At 40.3% G+C, this 26,743-nt stretch overlaps 1 protein-coding gene across 1 annotated transcript; it reads right to left on the bottom strand.

The window, feature by feature from the left end:
- Positions 1 to 861: 861 nt before the first annotated feature.
- LOC106809540 (phosphoribosyl pyrophosphate synthase-associated protein 2-like) lies at positions 862 to 26,560 on the bottom strand. The gene is made up of 9 exons (XM_014812637.1): positions 26,387 to 26,560; positions 15,190 to 15,242; positions 11,121 to 11,187; positions 10,725 to 10,897; positions 10,178 to 10,293; positions 9,482 to 9,692; positions 3,122 to 3,192; positions 2,168 to 2,314; positions 862 to 2,011 (listed from the first exon to the last, which is right to left on the bottom strand). Exons 1-9 carry the CDS (start codon positions 26,461 to 26,463, stop codon positions 1,853 to 1,855), a joined length of 1,074 nt encoding a protein of 357 aa, XP_014668123.1. The 5' UTR covers positions 26,464 to 26,560; the 3' UTR covers positions 862 to 1,852.
- Positions 26,561 to 26,743: the final 183 nt, after the last annotated feature.

Raw genomic sequence — 26,743 nt, 5'->3', positions numbered from 1 at the left:
GACCTGTGACCTCAATTTCGCACTGGTGATGTGTTTACACTCTGACCTGATTTCTGCGGTGCGACTGTATGCATTACTGCACCGTGATAGATGTCTCGCGCTACCGCGAGAAAGTCGGAGAGATGGCAATGGTAAACATAAACAGAACGCAAAATTGTAATCGTGCACGCGATTTGGTGAATACGAAGATTCTAAGACATTTTATCGTTACTCTAGACAATTGCTGTTACTCAAGCAATAACTAGGTATCATGAAAGTGGGGGAAACACTGGAAAACTCTCGCAATAGTTTAAGTTAAGGGGGAAATATTCCCCCTCCATTGACACATCTTGACCTTTGACCCTTGACCCCCCAAATTCGACATTCCGAGTCCTTTTCGCAATCCCCCCCCCCCCGACCAGAGATGCCAACACATATTTGAAGCAATCTGTAATTTCTGGCCATCAAATTAGTAGTTCGAGGGTCACATAGTGACCCGAGTTTGCTAGGGGGGTCCGGCATGCCTCCCCGGAAAAATTTTTAATTCTGAGATGCAATTTCCTGCATTCTGAGGGTCAATAATGACAATAAATTGACAAAAAATGACAATTTTTTTTTTTCGATCACAGTGAAATTCGTAGTTTGATACAAACTGGTCGTAGTGGTGCAAAAGGAACAGAAATTCGTATAAAATACGGATAAATCGTAGTGGTTGGCATCTCTGCACGACCGTACGTCGAGCGGTTAAGATTTGTGCCCAACTGTCTGACTGTTGGCGGATGGACGGACGGACAATCATGCGATTCTACAAGCTGCATCCGACTTCGTCAGTTGAGCTAAAAATACAAATACTACATTGAAAGGTTCAATACAACAATGAAATTCCTTGCATTCACACCAGGTTTGCAAAATTTATTTAATGAAAAAAAATCACAAGCCCAAACTACGTTCTTAGAGCAACAGACTGTATACACGGCTTGTTTGGGTATAATAAATACCAACACATTGCATAGCATCAATTTGCATGTGTAATTTAAAGACATCATCTTACATGAAACCACATCCACTAACGACTATCAACTTAATCCAGGCTCACCAGTGATCGTCACCTAGCACTAGGTTACCAACTACGATATCCATTTGTATCCGTATCAATCATGCTGGAATGTGTATAAAAAACACATGCTTAATTTTTCTAACAATCAAGCTGAATTGAAAAGAAATGGAGAACCTTGATCACATTATTAGTTACCAATAAGTGAATCTGTAAAGTGCACACAAAACTGGGTCACTTCAGATCTAGAATGTTGCCAACGACTAACATTTAATCGACTGCAATGATCATATGGTCGACAACAAACCGACTGCCATCCAAAACATTTGATTAACAACAATGTTAAGATTATTTCAGAAATTAATTACTAGTTAAATCTAGAGGTTTTTGTTCACATGCCATTTGATGTTATTACACTATGTGTATCTACAATTCCACTCGCACACATGTCACAATGCCTCGCCCTCTAAGAAACTGCATTTTAGTATCTTCAACCCTACACAGATTTTCACATTACAAAATTACATTGCTAGTGCAAACATCACCACTTCACCACCTTCAACCATCCACAGCTGGTGAAGCCCCAGCTTTTCATACCCACTGCAATGATATGCAGACAGGCTACTGGTACTATCAGTATTCAGCATCAAATCTACTGCATGTAGCCTCACTAGAGTAGCTATTGAAGCAGTGAAAGTTTGCTTACGTTAAACTCAATGAAGTACCAAGACTGAAATATATTTGTACTTCATACAGTTCGTTACCATGATATGAGGGTTCAAGAAAGCTAAGCCTTTCGGATAGACGTGTTCCAACATTTCAATCTTCCATAGACACATCACGGAACAGGTACGACATCGACTCATTGTTGTAGATCCGCCGAATGGCTTCAGAAAGCATCAGGCTGATATCGACAGTTTTGATCTTTGGACACTGCATCTTCTGCACCTCATGGGGGATGGTGTTGGTAACAACAATCTAAAACAACGTTACAACCTGATATTAGTTGGGCAGAAAACACATCACAGTTCTGTTTGCCATGAATGTGTCACCGATCTGTCACGTGAGAAACAGTAGCAGGACATCCATATTAAAATATGCAGAGTGCAATCATTGAACATTTGTTAAGTGTACCTCATCAACAGGAGCTTGTTCCAGCAATCGTGGTGCATCTGCACTTAGAAGGCCATGCGTGGCCATAATATAGATCTTGTAGGCACCTCGTTCTTTAAGCAACTCAGCAGCCGCAACAAATGTCTCCACATCGTCTATGATGTCATCCTGTTACAACAAGCCCTGTCTTAACTTGAGAGAATGTGTTTAAGCCATAAGTACTTCCGAAAATAAGTTAAAATAACTGTCAACTCTTTGTTAACAATACCGGCGTAGTTATTGCCTGACATAACCAATTATAACAGTATATCACCAAATCTTTTTCAAATAGATTAATATTTTATCATTGGGTACATACTACACATGTCATTTAGAATTTTTCTCTAGGAACTTTACACTTATTCTATGAATAGGGACTATTGAACCATATTACACTAACCTTGCAATTAAAGCCATTATTATGAGTTTTGCTCAGAAACCATCAACCCAAAAAAATATAGCGAAATATAGTCTCACCTCACAGCGGATATATCACTGATTACACAAGCATTAAAAACACTAAAATTTTATTCAGTTATAGCATAGAAAATTGGATATGAACATATCGTAACAGCAATGCATTATATCATGTCGCGATAATGGCAGAATTGGTAAACTTGTAAATTGTCGGTGATAAATTGAAAACAACTGCATTTGAGAGAGACTGTACTATGTCTATGGCAGATAGGCGGCGGCGCTACTAGCTAGTCCAAGACTAGCGGCTCTAGTTTCAAGATTACAGAAAATTGCATGTTTGGGTGAATACAAAGGTTCTAAGTCATTTTATAGTTACTCTAGACAATTGCTGTTATTCAAGCAATAACGGTAGGTATCATGAAAGCCGTGAAGACACTGGAAAACTCTCGTAATAATTACTTTAATAACTAATTATGTTTACAGACATCTGCCATGAAAACAATAACAACACTGAATTACCACAATGATAGCGATCCTACCACCAACATCTCCCACAACGTTCATTGGAGGCTTTTCCTTGGCTGCCATAACTATAAAAAATGTGTGCAGTGTGATTCAAAAAGACGTTAAACTGATAAAGTATAAATACATTAACGGTCAAACCACTACCAATGAATTAATTCCACAATATAACTAAGATATGGTTAAAATAGGTTAATAGGTGATACATTGCTTCAGATACATTACCTATACAATAAATAAAACTGTTGGAAAACGTAGAAAAAAAGTATAAATGTCAAGACTGGGTTACTTGTCTATTGTTTGTGTACATCTCGCGTGTTCTCGCACCATGCTTGCTTACGTGAACTAAAACGAGACTACACGTTATATCAGACTTCGCCATCTTATTTATTTGAAATAAAGCTGATGAACCTAGAATTACAACAGGTTATGGGCCCAGATCGCTTGCAGGATTGTTTCTATGCAGGTTGGTGTTAGTTTCAACGGCGGGCGGCGTAACTGGACATTGATATCGGCAGTTTTGTATTTGGGTAGTTGTGAATACAAAAGCAAAGAAAAAGTAAACAAAGGAAAATGGCGGCCGGAACGATTTTGAATGGAATCAGTGCTCTGAAGGGATCGAACTACGCGACATGGAAGGTGCAATGTCAAATGGCCTTGATGAAAGACAATTTGTGGGACATTGTGTGTCATGTTGAGGCAAAGTCTGATCCAGTGGCAGATGCGGACCGGTGTACGAAGTTTGTGTGTAGGGCCAACAAAGCCTTGGCTATCATTGTGTTAGCGGTAGACCCATCACTGCTTTACTTGATAGGTGAGCCCACAGATCCCTCTGTAGTCTGGGAAAAATTGAGGGATCAATTTCAGAAGACGTGGGCAAACAAGCTGGTGCTGAGGAGAAGATTGTTCTCATTGCGTCTTTAGGATGGAGAGCCAGTTACGGAACATATTAAGTCTATGATGGAAATATTCAACGAGCTGGCCATCATTGGGGCTTGATATGGAGGATAGGGTTGTGTATCTGCTGGCGAGTCTCCCAGAATCATTCAGCATGCTCGTGACAGCACTCGAGGCAAGCCCTGAGGTCCCAAAGATGGATCTGGTGACTGAGCGACTACTAAATGAGGAGAGGAAGCAGAAGGATCGACTACCTCAGGATACTGTTTTCATGTCGAAAAAAAAGGCAGCAAAATTCACAGAGGAAAGGGCCCAAGTGCTATGGGTGTCAACAGATAGGGCACTTAAAAAGAGACTGTCCTGTGTTAAATAAGCAGAAGCCTAAGCACAAGGCCAATAATGTAAAAACCAGAGAATATTCGGATGAGCATGTAAGTTTTGTGGCGTGCCATGCACTTACTAGCATGTCAAGAAGAGACTGTAAATGGCTCATTGACTCTGGGGCTACATGCCATATGTGTAACAACAGTGCTGCGTTCGACAACATGGTGCCTATGAGAGATGGACACAAAGTGATCTTAGGTGATGGACACTGTGTTAAGGCTGAGGGTAGTGGCACAGTCAGCCTGTCTGTGAAGCGGGACGATGATACACAGGCTATCAAGTTGTATGACGTACTGTACGTGCCTGGGCTGGCATTCAACTTAGTCAGCGTGCCAAAGGCGATGAAGTCTGGTGTGTCAATGATATTTGACGGGAGTGACTGCAGGGTGTCTACCAGCAATGGGAGGGTAATTGCTACAGCCAAACTGGATGGAAGTCTGTTTACCCTGCCAGTTGTAGAGGAGCAATGTGTAAACAAGGCGTCCACATCAACAGACAAGGGGCTGTGGCACCAGCGCTATGGTCACCTCAGTTCCCAAAGTTTGAATGACTTGCAGTCTAAGGACATGGTGAAGGGACTTAAGTGTATGAAATCCGGTGATATTGGTTTCTGCAAAGCTTGCACTCAAGGGAAAATTCATCGGGCTAAATTTCCAAAGGCAAGTGAGAGGCGGGCTACACGAGTACTTGGACTTGTTCATAGTAATGTCTGTGGTAAACTGAGCACAAAGTCACTGAGTGGTGCTCACTATTTCCTCACTTTTATTGATGATTTCTCCAGATACACATGGGTGAATTTCCTTAAGAGGAAGGAGGATGTGTTTTCTCGTTTCCTTGAGTGGAAGGCTGTGGTTGAGAGCTCCACTGGTGAGAAGTTAAAGGCCTTGAGAACTGATAACGGTGGAGAGTTTACTTCAGAGGTGTTTGAGGATCACCTAAGGAAGCATGGCATCAGGCACGAGCTGACCGTACCGAAGACTCCCGAGCAAAATGGTGTTGCAGAGCGTATGAATAAGACTCTCGTTGAGAAGATCAGAACCATGTTGACTAATGCGAGCCTTGAGAAACAATTTTGGGCAGAGGCATTGTCAACTGCTGTATATCTGACCAACAGAAGTCCGACCAGAGCCCTTGATGGATTGACACCTTTTGAAGTTGTGCATGGAGAAAAGCCCGATGTCAGCAACTTGAGGGTCTTCGGCTGTGCTACGTATGCCCACATCCCTAAAGATGAGCGCCTGAAGCTGGATATCAAGGGCAAGAAGTGTCGATTGATGGGCTATGGCGAGGAGGTGAAGGGATATCGGCTGTACGATCCGGCCAAGCGGAGGATGTTCTACAGCCGAGATGTAATCTTCAACGAGAGTGATCTCAAGTCTGATCCGAGCATCTAGGCTGAAACGAATGTGACGCCCAACCAACCATCAGTGGACGTCTCCTCTGATGGTGATGATGATGATGATGCACCTGGTGACGGTGGTCTGCGTGACCCAGCGAATGCTGCAAATCATGATGTGAGGCGGTCAGATAGAGTAAGAAGAGCTCCAGACCTTCTTGGAGAGTGGGTGTCAGTTGCTGCCTCCGAACCGGCTAACTTCAAGCAAGCGCTAAACAGTTCTGACAGCAGAAAGTGGATGACAGCCATGGAGAAGGAGATGGGATCTCTTTCTCATAACGAAGTGTGGGAGCTGGTCCCACCTCCCCAGGACCAGAAAATCGTCGGCAGCAAGTGGGTGTTCAAAGAAAAGCTGGGAGCCGATGGATCGACTGAGAGGTTCAAAGCAAGACTGGTGGCGCAGGGCTACTCACAACAGCAAGGACTGGACTATAACGAAACCTTTAGTCCAGTCGTCCGGTCAGAGTCTGTAAGGACGGTGATAGCCCTGTCAGCAAAGAACAACCTCTTTCTTCATGAGATGGACGTTACGACAGCTTTCCTGAATGGCACCTTGAAAGAAGAGGTGTATATGAAGCAGCCAGAGGGGTTCGTTGAGAAGGGCAAGGAGGATCTCGTCTGCAAGCTCAAGAAGAGCATATACGGTTTAAAGCAGTCGCCACGATGCTGGAATGCAGCCTTTCATGAGCATCTGCTTGAGATTAGTCAACTGCTTTAAGCAGTCAACAAATGATCCGTGTATCTACACTTCAGAAGGAGAGCTGGTTATATTGGCTGTGTACGTCGACGACATCCTGGTTGCAGTGAAAAGCCAGCATCGGTTGAAGGAAGTAAAGAAGGCCATATCTGATAAGTTCACTGTGAAAGATATGGGTAATCTTAGTTTTTTCTTGGGTGTGACAGTTGACTGAGAGACAAGTCCTGAGTCTATCTGGATGGGTCAACCAGGTTACACCAAGAATGTGTTAGAGCGATTCAACATGAATGATGCAAAACTTGTGTCAACTCCCGTTGATACAAACAGCAAACTGGTCAAAGCAGAGAAGGATGATGAGACAGTTGACCAGAAACTGTACCAGTCTGCTGTTGGCAGTTTGCTGTATCTGTCACTCTGGACAAGACCAGACATAACATTTGCAGTTAGCAATGTGGCAAAATGTTGTGCTGCACCAACTAAAGAGCATTGGTCAGCCGTGAAAAGAATCACGAGATATCCGAAAGGTACCATCAATTACGGGTTAAAGTTTGAGAAGAACACTTCAAGTGAATGTGTGGGGTATTCCGACTCAGACTGGGCAGGAGATGTAGATGACAGGAAATCTACATCTGGTTATGTGTTTCAAGTGTGTGGTGCTGCCATCAGTTGGAGGAGTAAAAATCAGAGCTGTGTGGCACTGTCTACGACTGAGGCAGAATATACGGCCTTAGCTAGTGCTGCACAAGAGGCTATCTGGCTGAAACGCCTTACCTACGACCTAAGAAATGATACGGCAAGTGCTATGGTTATATTTGAAGATAACCAGTCTGCTATATGTATGACCAACAAGTGCCGCAGAGCGACAGCGCTCACCTGACGGCAGGTGTTCTGATGCTAAACTCACTGGCAAACGAATGAAGAGCACCCTCCCATCACCGTGTTCGCGCTCAGAGCATATATCTAGGATACTACTAATACAGATCTAAAATCTATGATAGCTAGGCTTTGCTATACCGGTAGTACAGTAATAAAGATACAACTGTGTAACTTTAATGACTTCTCTATATTAACATGTTATCATGGATATGCGTCGAGCGCGAGCGTAGTGGTGGTGGTGGGGGGAGAGTGGGGGAGGGGGCGGATGGTTTCTCTGGAGGTGCGGCTCTAATAAGCAAAAGCAGTTTGCCGTCGAGCATGTCGGTGTCAAGTAGTCAGTCAGATTAAATCAAAGATGGCATCACCCTTCGTGCGTGATATCCTCCACTTCCATTGATAGTGCTGAAATCAAGGTATATTCAGGCAGGCGAGAATTTCGCTCAGCTGTGAGTTAACACATCTGCCATTGCAGGTTGCCAGGCAATAATTATGATTAGAATAGTGCCAGTTCACATGCGTAATGGTGCTGCCCCCATGTTTTTGGTACACACGCGGCATTCTAGGGTTATCATTACAGTGTGCTAATACATGGGCTGCCTAATACAGACTGCTTTAGAAAATATATATTTAAGGAGCGTAACCATTGTCTTCAACAAACATTTGCCTTTGCAAGTTGAACTGTGCCCCATAAATAAAAAAAAAAAGAAAAAAAAAAAAAAAAAAAAAAAAAAAGAAAATAAAAAAAAAAAAAAAAAAAAAAAAAAAAAAAAAAAAAAAAAAAAAGAAAAAAAGAAAAAAAAAAAAAATAAAAAAAAAAAAATCTGTGCCTCGACATCCCACAAGCAGAAAAAGCAGTTCAGTCTTTGTGTATACAGTCAACAAATCCATTTTAACCCTCCTCTCGAGGGTCAAAAGGTTATCCGACACTTACTCTTCGCATGTCAGCAGAAAGTACATTTCATGGTCCTTTCAATAAAGCCATAAAAATGCTAGGTCACCGCTGAATGCGATTCTACAAGCTGCATCTGACTATGTCAGATGAGCTAAAAACCCTCAGTTTCATGGTCGAGCAAAACACGTCGCCATTAAATATCATTTCATCTGGGAGCAGGTGGAGAATGGAGCTGTTGTGCTTCAGTACTGCAGGAGTGAGGACATGGTAGCTGACATCCTAACCAAGGGACTTGCTCAAGCTCAATTCAAGAGACTTAGAAACATGATTGGAGTAATTTCTATGAACTGACTTTAAATTCAAGAGATTGAGAAAAATCACGGGTGTTATTTCGTAATTTCAATGGACTGACTTTCTTCAGTTAATATTTTCCCATTTAGAATTTTGAGAAGGAGTGTTGAAAAACGTAGCAAAAAAAGTATAAATGTCAGGACTGGGTTACTTGTCTATTGTTTGTGTACATCTCACATGTTCTCGCACCATGCGAGACTTGTTGCTTGCTTACGTGAATTAAAACGAGACTACACGTTATACAGGGTCTCCAACCCTGTGAACTCTAAATGCGGAATGTTCCCGCGGTGATCAGTAACTTGTGAGTGTATTCAGAAATTGATGGACGGGGGGGGCGAAATGAACCTTGTCTGCCTCAGGCGGGCCCGCGTGCCGTAAGCCTGACAGTGGTAGAGGGGGGTCTAGGGGCATGCTCCCCCAGAAAATTTTGAAATATTTAAGCCATTTTCCTGCAATCTGGGGCATACTGTGGGCCATATTCTCATGTCTGATAACACTATCTCAACCCTACAACCCTTGTCTGATTAGCAGACAAACTACGCGACACCTTGCAGACAGCGCCTGTCTGACTAGGCTGTTCCATTTACCGTAGACATGCCTGAAAAAAAACAATGTGTCCAAGCGAACAATGCGAACAATCAGTGCAAATTTTGTACAATGCAACTGAAATGAGGAATATAACCTTGCCGCTGCACAATGCGGAAATTAAGCCTAGAAATCGTAATGATTCCGCAGAATGAGGAACGGTTGGAGACCCTGGTTATATCAGACTTCACCATCTTATTTATTTGAAATAAAGCTGATGAACCTAGAATTACAACAAAACATGCAACATTTATAGAATCACCAAAAATTTAAAGGTACCTGGTACAACTTCAAACCCAAGGTCAGGGTTATACGTGCGACTCAGGATCGGTGGTGGGGAGTGACGCCCATCTACTTCATCAGATTCGGCTTCTTTCTGCTCACCATGGATCACAGCTAATCCCAGTCTCAGTCGTTCCGCGAATGACTGCGCGCGTTTAGCTGAGCCAGGATTTCTGGCCACAATGACTGCATTTGTGTAGTCGGGAATCTGCAGAACGTTAGTACGAAACCCTATGAATAGCTGTCTCCCAGAGTAAATTAATTCCACTTGTGCCTAGTGCCCAAGCACGTAAGAAACAGTTAGACTAGTTGATATATCCACGTGTATGTTACAATCTCATACAGAAAAGTTAATCACGTGCATTAACTGTATCCACAATTAATTTTCGGACACACATCTACATAAAATGTGCATGTACATGTGCATGTGTTCATTGTTTGCATATGTGCGCGTGCATGTGTGTGCCTGTGCGTGCATGTTTTTGTATGTGCATGCACGTGGGCCTGTGCGTGTTTTTGTGTGTGCATGCGTGTGTGTGTTTGTGTGTGTGTGTGTGTGTGTGTGTGTGTGTGTGTGTGTGTGTGTGTGTGTGTGTGTGTGTGTGTGTGTGTGTTTTTGTGTGCGCATGCGTGTGTGCATGTCTGAGTGTGCACATGTAATATTAAGCATGAAGCAGCCGAGCAACAACGTACTGAGGTCCGAATGTAGTTCAGAAGAAATGAAGAAGCTCTGAGATTATCAACAGGAACATCAAAAAAACCTTGGATCTCTTTCTGTGGTAGATCCATTGTAATCAAGTGTGTTATACCTGGGAACAAACATGGTCAACTCAGTGCGAAAAAATGTACAAGTGACAGCCCGTGTTTATCTATGGTTTACAAAAAGGAAAAGGCGTACCTGACGAAATCTGTGGGACGTGATTCATGTCAAGAATCATAACAATATTTTAACAAGCGTCAGTTCAATGTAACCAACTGATGCAGGATTATACATTTAATAAGTTTTACCGTAAAAATGAGAATCACACGAGTTAAAATTATAACTCCAAATCACACTTTGCAGTCCTAATGTTATTTCAAATGGGTTACTTGGTTATAATGTGCATTTTATTAAACACACTTGAAATTTTTGTATCACGGCATATAGACTCCCCCGGCTTAAATAAGAAAGGCTTACTGGCTTATGTCACTCATCTGCTGTAATATCTCTGATCATCTGATAAACAATTAGCTCACCTACCTGCTTTGCACATCATTTTGGCAAGGAGTTTTGACACAATGGCACCACGTTTGCGCATCTTGCTCTGCTTGCAGTAGGGTAGGTAAGGTATGACACCGATGACCTTGCGAGCACTGGAGGTCTTGCAAGCATATGCCATCACAAGCAGCTCCATGATGTCATTATTTACATCCCTGAAATATGGTTCCGAATATCTGACGTAGCTGCCACCTTGCCTAACTTGGTTACAAACTTTAGATCAATGTAAAGACAGACAGTATAAAACTTGCACTCTACAACATTGACTAACTTTATTACACAGAGTTTCTTTTAAAAGCAAGGCCAGTTCAGCTAATACCGAGTTACACATATTCACTAGCAAAAATTATATCTAGCTACAACCCTCAAATCATTTACTTTGTGGCTGTCTGAATTAGGAAGACATCTTTTCCTCTGACAGAATCTGCAATGTTTACCACCGTCTCTGTAAAATAACATATTTCTTCATAATTTATCTGGCACGTGAAATATATATATATATATATATAATATATATATATATATATATATATATATATACGCAACTGTATGCAGTAAAAGTATGAAGCATTTCACATCGAGACTGATTTTTAAAGTTAATTTCAATTATTACACAGGAGGCCTCAACAGTTATCTCAGCCCTAGAAATATCTATTAATCAGATTTTTTACTTATAGATACAGAATCACACCTTTAAATTAGAAGACAACGTGACAATAACAAAATGTTTAACTATAACATATAGGCATGAACACCATAGTAGCGCACTAAGGCAAGCACATTTTCAGATGTGACTGAAAAGCAGTGAAACATCCCTCTATAGCAAACAAATAAAAAATGGCACAACCAACCAAATCAATTGTGATCACCTAATCACTACTACAGGTGCCAATATGAAAGCGGTGCAAATCCACTTTAGGCACCTTAGGTATCACGAAGTGATGCACAGATTTCTGTGTATCATCAACGGATGCACAGAATTTCCGTATATCAAGGAATGATGCAAAAACCCTAACCCTAACCCTAACCCTAACCCTAAGCCCAACCCTAACCCTAACACACTTCGTGATACATAAGGTGACTAAACTGGATTTGCGCCTATGAAAGCAACCACACAGCTCTTTGCATGCCTCAATGAAAATGATTACAGAGTACATGCATATGGAAAGCCATCCCCTTCAAAAATCATTTTTAAACATTTCAAATACACACTTTTAAATCAATTTAAAACATTTCAAATTAATTAATAAAAATACAAATTACTTTATATTGTTCGAGAAATTTAAATTCAAAATTTAAAATCAATTCACAGAATAACAAATAAATTTATTAACTTGCAAATTAATTCACAACTTTCCAAAATAATTGCCTGATATACAAATTCCTTCACATCATTGTAAAAAGTTATTTTCTAAACGTAAAATTTATTTTAAAAACAACAAACCAATTTACTAACTTGCAATTTAATTGAAAACATGTTACATAAACTCACAAATGTTTAAATCTTGTTTCATCACCCTAACAATTGAAATTATAAGTTTTAAATTAATTTACAGAATAACGAATCAGTTCACTAAGTTTGAAATTAATTTATTACTTTTAACATTAATCACCAGAAATACAAATCTAACTGTTGGTTTCAGAATTATTAGGTAACAAACAACAAATGTATAGCTTAAATTACAAATTAATCATACAGCTTTCAAAACATAAATGTTTACAATCAAAGAGCTCATTTAACAATCAATTTATGCCACTTCCAATCTATTCAAGACCTCTGAAATCACTTACTAACGTTTACAATTTGCCGCCCATTCTGTTGTTTCCGGTCCGTGTGCAAGACTATTCAGGAAACTTCGAATCAATTCATAGGACTTGCAATCTATTCACTACACTTTCCGAACCAGCCAACTACGAACCAAACTCCAAATCAATTCATTCTAAAAGTGCCCGGATGCTTCAGCTCGGATGGATACGCTATAATATTGGAGGACCCGATTTTTACCACCCTGCGGGAAAGATGTGTTTGTTTACAGCTGTACACTACAGTGTAGTGACAGTGTTGCCCAAGGAGCGTTCAGCGTGACGTCACGTCCAGGTCACATGTGTAAACATAGCTCTGCTGGTTGGCAAAAGCGTTCGCCGGCACAGGCACTTGGAAGGTCTCAATAAAAAAAAAGAATGGTAAATAAACACGAAATGTATTTACTACCAGTCTTAATGTTTCTCTACTCTATTTCGCCGCTAACTACCCGTAAATGCCGGTCAAATGCTCATCTGCAACACACAAGTACACCGCACGCACGCCCTGTGCTGCGTGCACAAACAACATAAATAAGAGAGCATAACAATAAAAGAGCATAAAAGAGCATAAACAACATTAATAACATAACATATTCATGTTGTTTGTGCACGCAGCACAGGGCGTGCGTGCGGTGTACTTGCGTGTTGCAGATGAGCATTTGACCGGCATTTACGGGTAATTAGCGGTGAAATATAGTAGAGAAACATTAAGACTTTGGTAGTAAATACATTTCGTGTTTATTTACCATTCTTTTTTTTATTGAGACCTTCCAAGTGCCTGTGCCGGCGAACGCTTTTGCCAACCAGCAGAGCTATGTTTACACATGTGACCTGGACGTGACGTCACGCTGAACGCTCCTTGGGTAACACTGTCACTACACTGTAGTGTACAGCTGTAAACAAACACATCTTTCCCGCAGGGTGGGAAAAATCGGATCCTCCAATATTATAGCGTATCCATCCGAACTGAAGCATCCGGGCACTTTTAGATTGAATTGATTTGGAGTTTGGTTTGTAGTTGGCTGGTTCAGAAAGTGTAGTGAATAGATTGCAAGTCCTATGAATTGATTCGAAGTTTCCTGAATAGTTTTTCACACAGACCGGAAACAACAGAGTGGGCGGCAAATTTTAAACGTTAGTAAGTGATTTCAGAAGTCTTGAATAGATTGGAAGTTGCATAAATTGATTGTTAAATGAGCTCTTTGATTGTAAACATTTATATATGTTTTGAAAGCTGTATGATTAATTTGTAATTTAAGCTATGCATTTGTCGTTTGTTACCTAATAATTCTGAAACCAACAGTTAGATTTGCATTTCTGGTGATTAATGTTAAAAGAAATAAATTAATTTCAAACTTAGTGAACTGATTCGTTATTCTGTAAATTAATTTAAAACTTATAATTTCAATTGGTAGGGTGATGAAGCAAGATTTAAACATTTGTGAGTTTTAACTTTATGTAACATGTTCTCAATTAAATTGCAAGTTAGTAAATTGGTTTGTTGTTTTGAAAATAAATTGTACGTTTAGAAAATGAATTTTTACAATGATGTGAAGGAATTTGTATATCAAGCAATTATTTTGGAAAGTTGTGAATTAATTTGCAAGTTAATAAATTGATTTTTTATTCTGTGAATTGATTTTAAATTTTGAATTTAAATTTCTCGAACAATATAAAGTAATTTGTATTTTTATTAATTAATTTGAAATGTTTTAAATTGATTTAAAAGTGTGTATTTGAAATGTTTAATAATTATTTTTGAAGGGGATGACTTTCCATACATGCATGCTTGACACCACAATTAAAAATTATTTATAACCTCTTAAAAAATCACCCATCGCCCTACAGGTATGTACATCAGCTGATGTATCCAGTTAGTGATGGCTAATAGTGAGGTTAATTAGGAGTGTACAAATTTATACATCTAGAATATATATATTAAGCCCCTGATAAACAATGCTGCTGGAGGCCTAAAAAAGACATTTGTTTCCGTAAACCCGACCGAGTCTATTTGAAACCGCCGTGTCAAAACTTTTTAATGTAATCGAAAAAAAAAAATTTCAAAGTGATATCTATTAATTGGTGAATGCATTGATTTGACTTTGACGTCATTACATGGGCTGCTATAAGTATAAAACAAGAACATTGTTAGCATACAAAAAGAAATAAAAAATATTTGATGAAAAAAAAGTTTTGCCCGCCTACCGTGTGTCAAATTTTTTTCAGCTTGTTAGCAGAAACAAACGTCTTTTTTAAGCCTAAAAGAAGACGTTTGTTTCCGTTTATTCAGGCCGAATAATTTTTACCAAGCATGCATGCTTGCTCTGCCAATTGAATGTTAAGTTTTGACCACTTAGCAAACTAAAAAAGTTACTGTAAAAATAATGTGAATGTAACAGCACTGGAATCATACACCTAAAACAACCCCTTTTTAAAGACCTAGCTCCAATACTAACAGGACTTGAAGGTTAATTTTCCAAGACCCGATAGCTTTTAGCCAAATAAAATTTTTTAACCGTGTATCTTCCACTCATGCAACAATTGATGAACACACTGGATCTTGCCTCTGCCAATTTTATTGCTGAGCTCAAGTAGTTTCACGCCACCCAAGAATTTGAGAAGGGTTCCCATGAATCATACTTACCTCTGTTTGATTTCTGGAACACAGCAGCATGACCAAGGTCAAGACCTAATCGACTGAAACATACAACCACGTGGCACGACATCAATGAATCTACGTGTAGACACTGATATAAGATCATGACAAACACGAAAGCAAGCATGCTAAAACAATATCAAAGCTAACGCAAATTCGCAGAGCCAAGTTTTTTGCACTCAAGTTTTGATACACAAACCGTGTGAACAATTTGCACGAAAATTTGTAGAATGCTGCAATAATGCATCAGTTTTAGCATCAACTCAGATTTAATTGTGTTATGTAATCAGAACATATTGATACGTCTGATCAGAGAAAGAACTGTAACTTGGCACTGAATTTGCTAGAACGACACAGCAAAAGCAAACCATATGCTGCAGACTGACAGAAGGCATAAAATTCCCAGCCCAACATTCACCATGTCCACCCGTCACCACAGCCTACCCTTGGTTTCAGTGCGACCAACCACAGCCTCACCAAGTGGAACCTGCATTCGGCTGTAAGAGTAACTCGATCAGAGGACATTTTAGGTACAGCAACAGAAAAATAGCATTGCAGAGCAATTGTGCTTGGCTGTGACATTCCCGTAACAGGTATGTCAGCGTTAAAAAAAACTACTTAGTATGTCATCCAACCTGGGGCAAAATAAGTACAATGTAACTATAGCCACTATCATTTGACCATAGACCTTGATATTTTCAATAACGATAGGTCTCCTGACCATAACCCTACGGCTACGTAGCTGTGTCGAAGACCATAAGTCAAACTTTAAACTTATGTCCATAATTTGCAAAACCCTGCTGAACTGTATTACCCCGTTGCTTCTCATGACCACTGCCCATTGCCTTAAGTTTTTGGTTCACATCAATCTATTCAAATTGCCTTCTTTTGTACTGTACATGAATGGTACTTATATTTGTTGGTAATCTAGGCTTATAGTTGATGGACAGGCTGACTTACGCATGACAACACTACTTACGCTGAGAGGGTCTATGTCCCCCAGGGTACTGCCGGAACGTACCCTGGGTACGGTCCGGTATACCGGAACGTACCCTGGTAACTATCTAGCTGATATGGTTAGGGTTAGAGTTAGGGATAAATTTAGGGTTATGGTTAGGGTTAGGGAGTAGGCGTAGGCGACTCCCTAGACTCGTTAGTGGAGTAGGCGAGGTACGGTCCGGCATATTAGATAGTAGTATTTAGTACCAGGGTACGTTCCGGTATACCGGACCGTACCCAGGGTACGTTCCGGCAGTACCCTGGGGGGCATAGACCCTATCAGCACTACGCACACTAGCAACAATTTATTGTAGCAACTCAATAGTACGAATGCAACATAAGAGTTAGTGATGGATAGCTATTAAATCCAACCCCAGCTAAACCTGGCCATGACAAACGTGAGTATGCACGCATTTCAGCATGACTGCACTAGCTTTTTGCACTTCGGTTGAACTTGACTGTGTTTTCCGTCAAGATTCCAAACCATTTTCTAGTAATTTCCAGGTGATTTCAGTAATTACTAATTAGACGGATTGTAAATAATAAATGTAATTGCCATTTATCAGTCTAGTCCCCCGGGGACTAGACTATAGTCCCGTCTAGGGTCTAATACAGTGGTTCCCAACCTAGTGTCCAGATTCAGATTCAGATTCAGATTCAGATTCATTTTATTTTGCACTTTTCATTCATTTGTACAGATAATTTCAGATAGTAGTAAAAAGGGAGAGAGATAAATAATATTATAGAATCGATAGGTTTAAGGTGAATGTGCGTAGTGGTCAAAGTAGCAATAAGCTTTCGAGTTGACCACTACCATAGGTAATAAAAAGTCTGAGGGAAAAGTACAATTAAACTAAATATAGGAAATAAGAGAGAAACAAAATATATACATACATACATATATGGAACAGTATCTAGAACAAAAAATAAAATTGATGTAATAAGTAACAAGAACAAGAAAGCAATTATAATATAATATATAACTAATTTCTAATGGCCCTAAATAACATACACTAATTTAATTGAACATTTCTGGTTGTCTACGTACAAAAAATATAAATATATATACATATATACATATATATGGAACAGTAGAACAAAAAATACAATTGAGGTAAGAAGTACAAGAACAAGAAAGCATTTATAATATAATATATAACTAATTTCTAATGGTCCTAAATAACATACACTAATTTAATTGAACATTTCTGGCTGTCTACGTACAAAAAAATATATACATATATACATATATATGGAACAGTAGAACAAAAATTACAATTGATGTAATAAGTAATAAGTAACAACAAGAGCAAGCAAGCAATTATAATATAATATATAACTAATGGTCCTAAATAACACGCACTAATTTAATTTAATTGATTATTACTGGCTGTCTAGAAGGAATAGCTTATAATCATGTTTAAATTTACTGTGTGGCGAGGTTTTAATTTCAAGAGGAATTGTTTCCCATATCCTTGAGGCCAGAGACTTAAATCGAGATAGACCATAGTTAGTCCTGGAGGCAAGTCTGTGTAGATTACCTTTTGAGGCATACCTAGTGTTGTAATTATGTATTTGTAAAGCAGAAGGAATTAGATCAATAAAGGCTGCAGGAATATCCGTTTTAACATACTTGATTTTGTGTACAAGAGTTGAGATTTTGAGTTTAAAAACATTATCAAGATTTAGAATGTCTAGAAGGTTGTAGTATGGGGTAGCACTTTCTCTTTTTTTAGCAAAGAAGATGGAACGCATACATTTATTCTGTTTTGTTTTGATTTGTTGTAATCGAGTTTGGTAGGCAGTCCAAGGACCCCTGGGGTCCGCAAAGGTAGTACTGGAGGTCCGTGAGCTAAGTTAAAAATTTCAAGAGGTTTCAGCGTAAACTGTATTTAAATACTCACGATAAGGCTGCTAAAGATAAACTTTCAAAATTCCATGTTTCGTTGTTCTTGGCTGTAATATTATCAACTCAGTATGGCAACATTGGTTGTGCGGGGCAGATGTTTTAGGTATAAAATAGCCTAATAGCCGCTTCCATCGAGAAAACATTACATGAGCCATAAATACTAAAGCCTGCTGCCGAATTTCCTGCCTCTGGCACTGGAAACCAAAGTCACAAAAACCAGAAACGTTATCTCCCGTCTTACTGTAACGCATGCAGGGGTCGGCTTTTAGTCACATTTCATCTATGGATAACGTACAGTTTTGATCCAGGTCAGACATTGTAGCGACCTGTGCTTGTAATATTATAAGCTCACGGACACGTCGGAGAGAACCCTGCTTTTAGGTAACATCCCAGTTGGCCTACTCACATTTCGTCTACTCTCACAAACGGCAATATTCCAATTTCGCCTATTCATTACTAGCGGGATACCCGGCGTTACCCGGGGAAATCAGTGGCGTTACTCAGTTGGTGACCGCTTGGTTGAAAGGAAAATAACAAAAAAAATTATCCATCCCATATCCCATCCCATCTCATGCCATGCCATCACACCACATCCCATGCCATTTCATCGCATGCCATCCCATCGCATGCCATCCCATCCCATCCCAAACAGTAAAAAATAATAAGAAATCAAAAGATAAAAGATTAAATATAAAAAATAAATAAAAAAAAGTAAAAAATCAAGCGCCACCGTCGTTTGACAACCGGCACCGCTGTGCGCTGTCCCTTTGGCCATGTTTTTTGGCAAATTTTGGCCCCGAAAAAACAAGCGATGACGAGGGAGGGGTGAGGAAACGAAACCAGTTCACGTTGCAAAGTGTAGGGACGTAGTTGAATGTTATAATTTAAAGTATAAATAATCAAGAAGACGTATAGAATTTGTGTTCACTATTAAAGAAATATATTGTTTACAAACAAACCGTCAGCTCGTCACGTCACGTCCTGTCTCGTTCCAGTCACCCAACTGCTCTCGCGTTCCTTAATATATCCACCCCGCATCCAATCACAGCCCAGTTCCACTCTACCCTAACCAATCACACACCACTCTCTCTCTTGTTCAAATATTACGCGGGAAATCTACATATGGTGAACATCTGTAACAAGGCCCAACCTAACGTCCGTAACCTATCCGTGTAGAACCCAACCTAACTACTTCTCATCTGTATGCTAAACACCCAACCCTTCTCCTATGTACAACTAAATCTATCTACGATTACTAATTCAATGAACATGTGTAAAACACACGTTACAAAAGTTTGTTTGCAGGACGTTTGACAATATATGCAATAAATGCACATGAATATGCGATATGTATAGATGATTATGTGTGTGTGATAATGTATGTATATTTACCTCCGCGCAAATGAAGGTCATGCAATCGCTAGCGTGTGTGTGTGTAGCCACCGCGCAATCGATAGCGTGTCGAGTCAGCGAGTGGCGAGTCAGCAGCAGCCACCAGTGAGCGGCGAGTCAGCAGCCGCCACCAGCGAGCACATACATGTTACATGCTCGCAGAGGTATGCACTCTCCGTGAGTGCCCTCTGTCTAGTTATGTAAGTGTGTGTGTGTGTGTGTGTGTGTGTGTTTGTGTGTGTGTGTGTGTTTCTGTGTATGTGCATGCGTGCGTGCGTGCGAGTGTGTGTGTGTGTGTCGTGTGTGTGCATGCGTATTTATGTATGTATGTGTGTATATTTATGTATACATGTTTGTGTATATTTATGTATGTATGTGTGTATATTTATCAGGAGATATATTGATAGACCCCTGTATTTATGTATATTTGTGTATGTACTAGCGGAATACCCGGCGTTGCCCGGGGAAATCAGTGGCGTTACTCAGTTGGTGACCGCTTTGTTGAAAGGAAAATACCCAAAAAAATCTAACTATCTATCTATCCATCCATCCATTCCATCTCATGCCATGCCATGCCATCCCATCCCATCCCATCCCAAACAGTAAAAAACAATAAGAAATCAAAAGATAAAAGACATTAAATATAAAAAATTAAAATTAAAAAGTAAAAAAGTAGAAAGGGCAGTTGTCGCCAACTACATCGTATCCCCCGTGTTCTCCCCAAGATGTGTAAGTATACGAAGTTTGGTCGCACTAGGTCAATTAGGAGCCGAGTTATAGAGCGGAAAGGAAATATGATCAAGGTCAAGGTAAAGGTCAAATAAAGGTCGCAGTGAACTGGTTTTAGTACGCTGCTCACCTTCTCCCCAAGATGTGTAAGTATCCCAAGTTTGGTAGTGCTAGGTCAATTAGGGGCCAAGTTAGAGAGCGGAAGGGAAATATGATCAAGGTCAAAGTAAAGGTCAAATAAAGGTCGCAGTGACCTGGTTTTGGTACTCTGCACATCTTCTCCCCAAGATGTGTAAGTATACCAAGTTTGGTCATGCTAGGTCAATTAGGGGTCGAGTTATAGAGCGGAAGGGAAATTCTCTGCGGCGGACCGAGCGGCGGCTGGGGAGACATGAAACTATAGTATCCCCGCCGACTTCGTCACGGGGAATACAATTAAAAATAATACATACTAAAGAGGTAAGTAAAGGGAAAAAGGGGAAAATAAGTTCCCCAGCTGGGACTCGAACCCGGAATCCCGGTGTAGGAGACGGATGTTCTAGCGATTAGGCCACTGCGCCGTTAAGGGTATACCCCATGGATTCACACGTACGTGATGTTAACCTGTATGCACCGCCATCTATTGATGAATAGAATTTTTATTAATTTTTAACTTTTTAAAATTTTGTTTCAGCCAGAACCACCTCCCAGACGTGCAGATTCTGAAAATATCTTTACTTTTCCTCAAGGCTGCGGAATTCTCTAGTTATGCGAGTACAGACAAATTCGGCTGAACAACTTTATATATATATATATATATATAGAGATTTGTGTTCTCAATTTTCTATTTTTGTCGAGTTGTGTTCTTCTAGTTCCTGTAGTCTACGTATCTGTAATAATAAAATATGGTTTTGATTGGGATAATGCCAATCAAAACCATATTTTATTATTTATAAATGATAACTTAGTGAACAAACCGATCGTAGACGAAATGAGAATGGGGTCGATTTTAAGCGTAGATGAATTCGGAGTAGGCGAAATGGGTGTAGGCCAACTGGGAATCTTGTTGTAGGCGAAATGGGAATTTTTCCATAGGCGAAATGGGAGTAGGCCAACCGGGAATACTTTCCCAAATATTCTTTGTAAAGTACGAGTGGAGAGTGACGAAAATAGTTTACTTAACATTTTGTACATGGTAGGACGTTTATAATGTATTGCCTGGTACAGTGGTAGGCACAGTGCCTTCATTTACAGATTCCATCTCTGCTGAAAGAGCAACGGACAAAAGTGCCGCGGAGCGACAGCGCTCATCTAACGTCTACTGCAGTGACTCTGTGGTGGAGTGGTGGGATTCTAGTAAACCCTGTTAGTCCCAAATGTGTTCACATACACGCCGAAACAGTGGAATGCACAGGGATGGTATCAGGAACCTTCTCAAAGACTCAAAGGAATGTTCGTTGGGATCGTTATGAAAGTTGCCACGAGATGGCGCGTACGTCTAAGTGTCTTCAGATTAAAGATGGAAGCTCCCATCATACGTAGTAGCAACAACTATTTGCAAGACAGAATAGGTAAGCACTCATCCATTTACCTATGCAAGCCTACAGGCTGCAATAGAGAGCTGCCACCTGTAACCAATTAACGCAGGTAAAAACTACACAGTAGTGACAGTACCACCACCACATGCACTGACAGTGGCCACTGGCAGTGGCATAATTTACATGTAACATACTGACAGTACAGAATGCCACAGAAATTATACGATTTAACAGTTTAAGGAGCATAAACCTTCTTCAACCAAATTTAGCTTTTGAAATTTCACTGTGACATTGTAGCCTCATACATTCAGGCATGTATAGATTCTACTAGCAAACCCGGCAGTCAAATTCTTTCTAACAGTAAACAAATCCATGTTTAACCCTCCTCTTGAGGGTCAAAAGGTTATCCGACACTTACTCTTCGCATGTCAGCAGAAAGTACATTTCATGGTCCTTTCAATAAAGCCATAAAAATGGTAGGCCACCGCTGAAACGAAAAAGTTTTTCAATCGCTCCGTCAGACCATGTCCTCAGAAAATGTCTAAAATCTGCCCTGTGCCCCATTGACCTTTAGATTTGTGCCGCAATTCTGCATTTCCTCCCTATACCTTAAGTTAAGGAGTGAATGTTCCCCCTTCTTTTACACCTCTCATCCTTTGATGTTTGACCCGCAGCTTCGACATCCCAACTCGTTTTGACGATCCCCCCCCCCCGATGTGTGCCAAATATCGTGACCGTACGTCGAGCGGTTAAGATTTGTCCCCAACTGTTGACGGACGGACGGACGGACGATCATGCATTTCTACAAGCTGCATCTGACTATGTCAGATGAGCTAAAAAAAACTCTGGCTGTGACCACCCTCATTGCCATTTGGCTAAGGGCTAACTACCTGGCTTTACCCAAGCTAGGTCACACCCCATGGCTAACTATAGCATTCCCTATAGCTATCCCTGCGTTATTATCCACGTAACCGTGGGCTACGCAGAATACCATCCAGATCCAGATCCAGACTACCAAAGTCTCAATAGGTGCGTTCACACTGGCGCGAATTAGCGGGCTGCAAAACCCGGTTTTTGCAGCCCGCTCGAAAAACTGAGCTTTTTACAAGTGTGAACGCAATTAGCTCACTAAATCGCGCTCAAAATAGCGCGCTGCAAAGAACACTTCCGACTGCACTAATTTGGAATCAGCGCGCTCATTTGCACCGCGGCGTGATATTTGCACCGCGGAGATTAGCGAGATATTCGCCTGTGTGAACAACGACACAATTAGCTCACTATTATCTCCGCTATCAGCGGGCTGAGCAGCGCGGTTTTTCTTGTGTGTGAACTCGCCTATTATTTCTCTACTCTCTTTCACCTATTATTGCCAACAATTTCCTGTAAATGCCATCCAAATGCTCATCTGCAACACACGCTGGCCGCCGCACGCTAGCTGCTGCACACTGACACATAAATATATAGCAGGTAGGAAAGCGTGCTGCCAAAATTCGCTCGGCGCTCGCTTGATTACACGCAAATACAACACAAACATTCAACCATTCCACTCCATCTTTGTTTCTATTTGAAGGACAGTGTTCACTTGTTATAAAAACATACTGTCTGTGTTCGTAACCAAGCTGTGTCACGCGAAATCACACAAAGCCTGACGAAATCCTCGCGTTCGCTCCCGTTGCGCAGTTTATGTAAATGGCTGGGAAACACCCACTGGCGCTCTTCGTGGCATCATTTTTGCAACGCTCCACTGGCGGCTTTGACGAGGCTCGTACGGGAGTTGGAAAGCAGCGTGGTAGTTTCTCAAAATGCAGTGCGCCGCCTATAGCCCTGTACTTGCAGCCATTTACATAAACTGCGCAATGGGCGCAAACGCGAGAATTTCGTCAGGCTTTGTCAGTTTGTGTGATTTTGCGAGACACGTACAGCTCGGTTACGGAGAGAACATTTCCTGCAGGATTTCACGAGATATCTCTGGCGGGAGTAGGTAAGAACAAAGGCCAGAGTTATAATTAGAACAAGTAAACATTTATGTACACATAGATACCAAGATGGAAGCTGTAGGATGTGTATTCGAGCTGTGATGGTGTGAAATGAAGCGAGCGTCGAACGAATTTTTCAATCCCGCTTTCCTACCTGCTCTCTTATTCATGTTGTTTGTGCACGCAGCACAGCGCAGGCGGGCGTTCGGTGTACTTGTGTGTTGCAGATGAGCATTTCACCAGCATTTACAGGTGATTATAGGCGAAATAGAGTAGAGAAACATTAAGACTGGTACATTTCGTGTTTATTTACCATTATTTTTTTTTATTGAGACGTTCCAAGTGCCTGTGGTATGGTCTTTTCGCCATCCCCTCACTGCACGTTAGGCCAAACAAAAAAATACCTTTGGTTCGGGTCACATGGATTGTGAAAATTAGGGTCGGTAGGTAGGCATAACATTTTTATTTATTTTTATTTTTTTCCTGCAAAAACATGGGTAGGCAGGAATATAAATTTTTTTTTTCACAAGTTAAAGCCTCACAATGCGCATCCAAACGCTAATTTCTACAGTACTAGACTAGCAAATACTTCGTGGCATGAATAATCACACTACCTTATGACAAAATAAACTCTAAGTGCCTCCCATTTCACTGCGCGATGTCTTATAAAAGGTATTTGAAATATCTCCACTGTTGTTCAAATTCTCGCGATGTTGTTGACACTTTGCGTTGCTCTGCAGGCAACCGTCCAGCGGCGTGAGCAAAGTTTCTACGGCCCGTGTGCGTTTTCGCTTGCCGGCTGCTAGCGCAATGTTCGCGCTGTTAGCCGATATCAAGCCTAAATCAATACGTTATTTTCACGTTTATGTACGCTGCCTATAAATACTTTCTTAAAGGATTAGTCACGAATTTCTAGCACCAGTCAAGTAGTACATTTGGTGTTATTTGTACAAAATAAAATGTATGAAAATACAATTAGTGTTTCTGTTTACTTTTCATGCTTATATACCTTCTTTATATCCCTAATTTGCCGGTGAAAAACAGAGAAACGCCAGTATCTGAACAGTACTGGGGGAATAGTGTTAGACAACTAGAAATTACAAATCGTCTAGAATTTTTGCAAATTTAACCAACGTAAAAACATTTTTATCAGGTGAGAGTTTTGAGGATATATCTTAGTAACGTTAGTTCTTACTTTTAATGTAAAAATGGCACTTTTTTTTTTTACAAATATTTACCATAGAAAATTCGTAGACGTAGGTCCCTTTAATAGTCTTTGATAGTTACATATACAGATGTTACAGTTCACGAATACTACAACTATCTTGATGCACTGTCGCCACTATGCAAAACAGTTTATCGCGGGACAAACAATTCCTTGCTCAACACCCTGTAGCAACATGTAGACGTCACCAAACCAAGTCGATTGCTATTTTGTTATGACAACAATTTACTGTTGGCGCCTGATTACCGATTCGCACGACTCTTTCTTGTTTGGGAAAAACGCGCTAGTTCAAATGCGGAGGAACTAGAGTTTATTTTGTCATAAGGTAGTCTGTGATTATGCATGCCACAAAGAGTTGCTAGTCTAGTACTGGAGAAGTTTTAGCGTTTGGATGCGGCATTTGGTGAGGCTTATAATATATAGGGTATACAGCTGAAATGGCAGGAGCCACGAAGATCAATAATGACTTGGGCAGATTGCATGTACCATTGGTCCATTGCCTTGCAAGTCATTTGACATTGTGTTTCAAAATGTGAACGACCAGTTCGTTTACTGGTGTCGTCTGTACTGGTATTCGTGTCGTGTACTGGCTAGTAGTGTTAGGAATCGTCCTCTCCAAACGCGAGCTCTGATTAATCGTCCACTTTGAATCATGCGAAGTACCGAAGTGTAAACGCTCTCTGGCCGGCGTATAGCACGATTAGCATTGCGTTATATATAATAGTACGCGATCGATCTGCGAGATCAAAGCCGGTTCCGCTGCGCTCATAACGACCTTCAGGCCTCTGTGTTATGTAACGTAGTTCGGCGTCGGGCCCGGCCGCAGGCTCTATACGACTGTGTTTACGTTTGTAGGATTCTATGGAAACGTGGGTAGGAACTGTTTCACTTTTCGCTGCAACGAGTGTCTATTTTTATAATATTTTTGGAACTCTCCTTTAGGTAATAAAATGACTAAGAGTCGGATATTTGAATGATGTATGATCGGCAAGGCGGTATCTTTTGAATTTTATTTTTTCTTGAAACCCTCTAAAAGTGACCGCAGTCGCACATTTTATCACTCCGAAATGTGAAGTCGGGCGGGTGACCCGAACGGCGAACCAAAGGCAAAGGTAATTTTTAGGTCGGCCTTAATACTTAGTAATAGTATTATTAATAGTTATATTTTGTTAAAAAAATCCTTCAATTCCTTGTAATTTGTATTTGCTGATAATGATTAATGATATTGAAAGTGAGAAAATAAACTCTTGCTCTTAGTCTTATCTTATCTTATCTTATTTTATCAGTCTATAGAGTCTATAGTCTACTGTCTAGAGTTTATTAGTCTATAGACTATAGTTTATGGAGTATAGTCTGTAGTCAATACTGATAGTGATACAGTGATACTGATAGTGATACTGATAGTGATAGCCGGTTAGTATCCAATTAATTTTCTCACCTTGAAATTAACTGTGCAAGCTCTCGGTGGGAATTGCCTGTAAACAGGATTATTCCCGTCTTTGGCATTGTGTTCATGCTCTGTGATTGCACAAAATCACAAATAGCACAGTAATTTGGAGTCACAGAAAATAAGTACGCAGCACGTTACTTGCTGCGAAAGTTCGCGACCCAATATGGTGACTTTATTTACCTCATCTTACGTAATGTAAATAAAATATCACACTCTTTAGGAATAAACTATATGTATAAAATATATAATCTAAAATAAAAATTGTCTGTTAAATAATAATAATTTGTAAAAGCACAAAGCGTTAATTTATTTTGCTTAAGTCAGTTTTTATAAAATCATAATTTG

Source organism: Priapulus caudatus, unplaced genomic scaffold, assembly GCF_000485595.1.
Source record: "Priapulus caudatus unplaced genomic scaffold, Priapulus_caudatus-5.0.1 Scaffold362, whole genome shotgun sequence".
Classification (NCBI taxonomy): Eukaryota; Metazoa; Priapulida; class Priapulimorpha; order Priapulimorphida; family Priapulidae; genus Priapulus; species Priapulus caudatus.
Note: the sequence above shows the minus strand (reverse complement) of the source record. Positions and strands in the feature narration are given on the sequence as shown.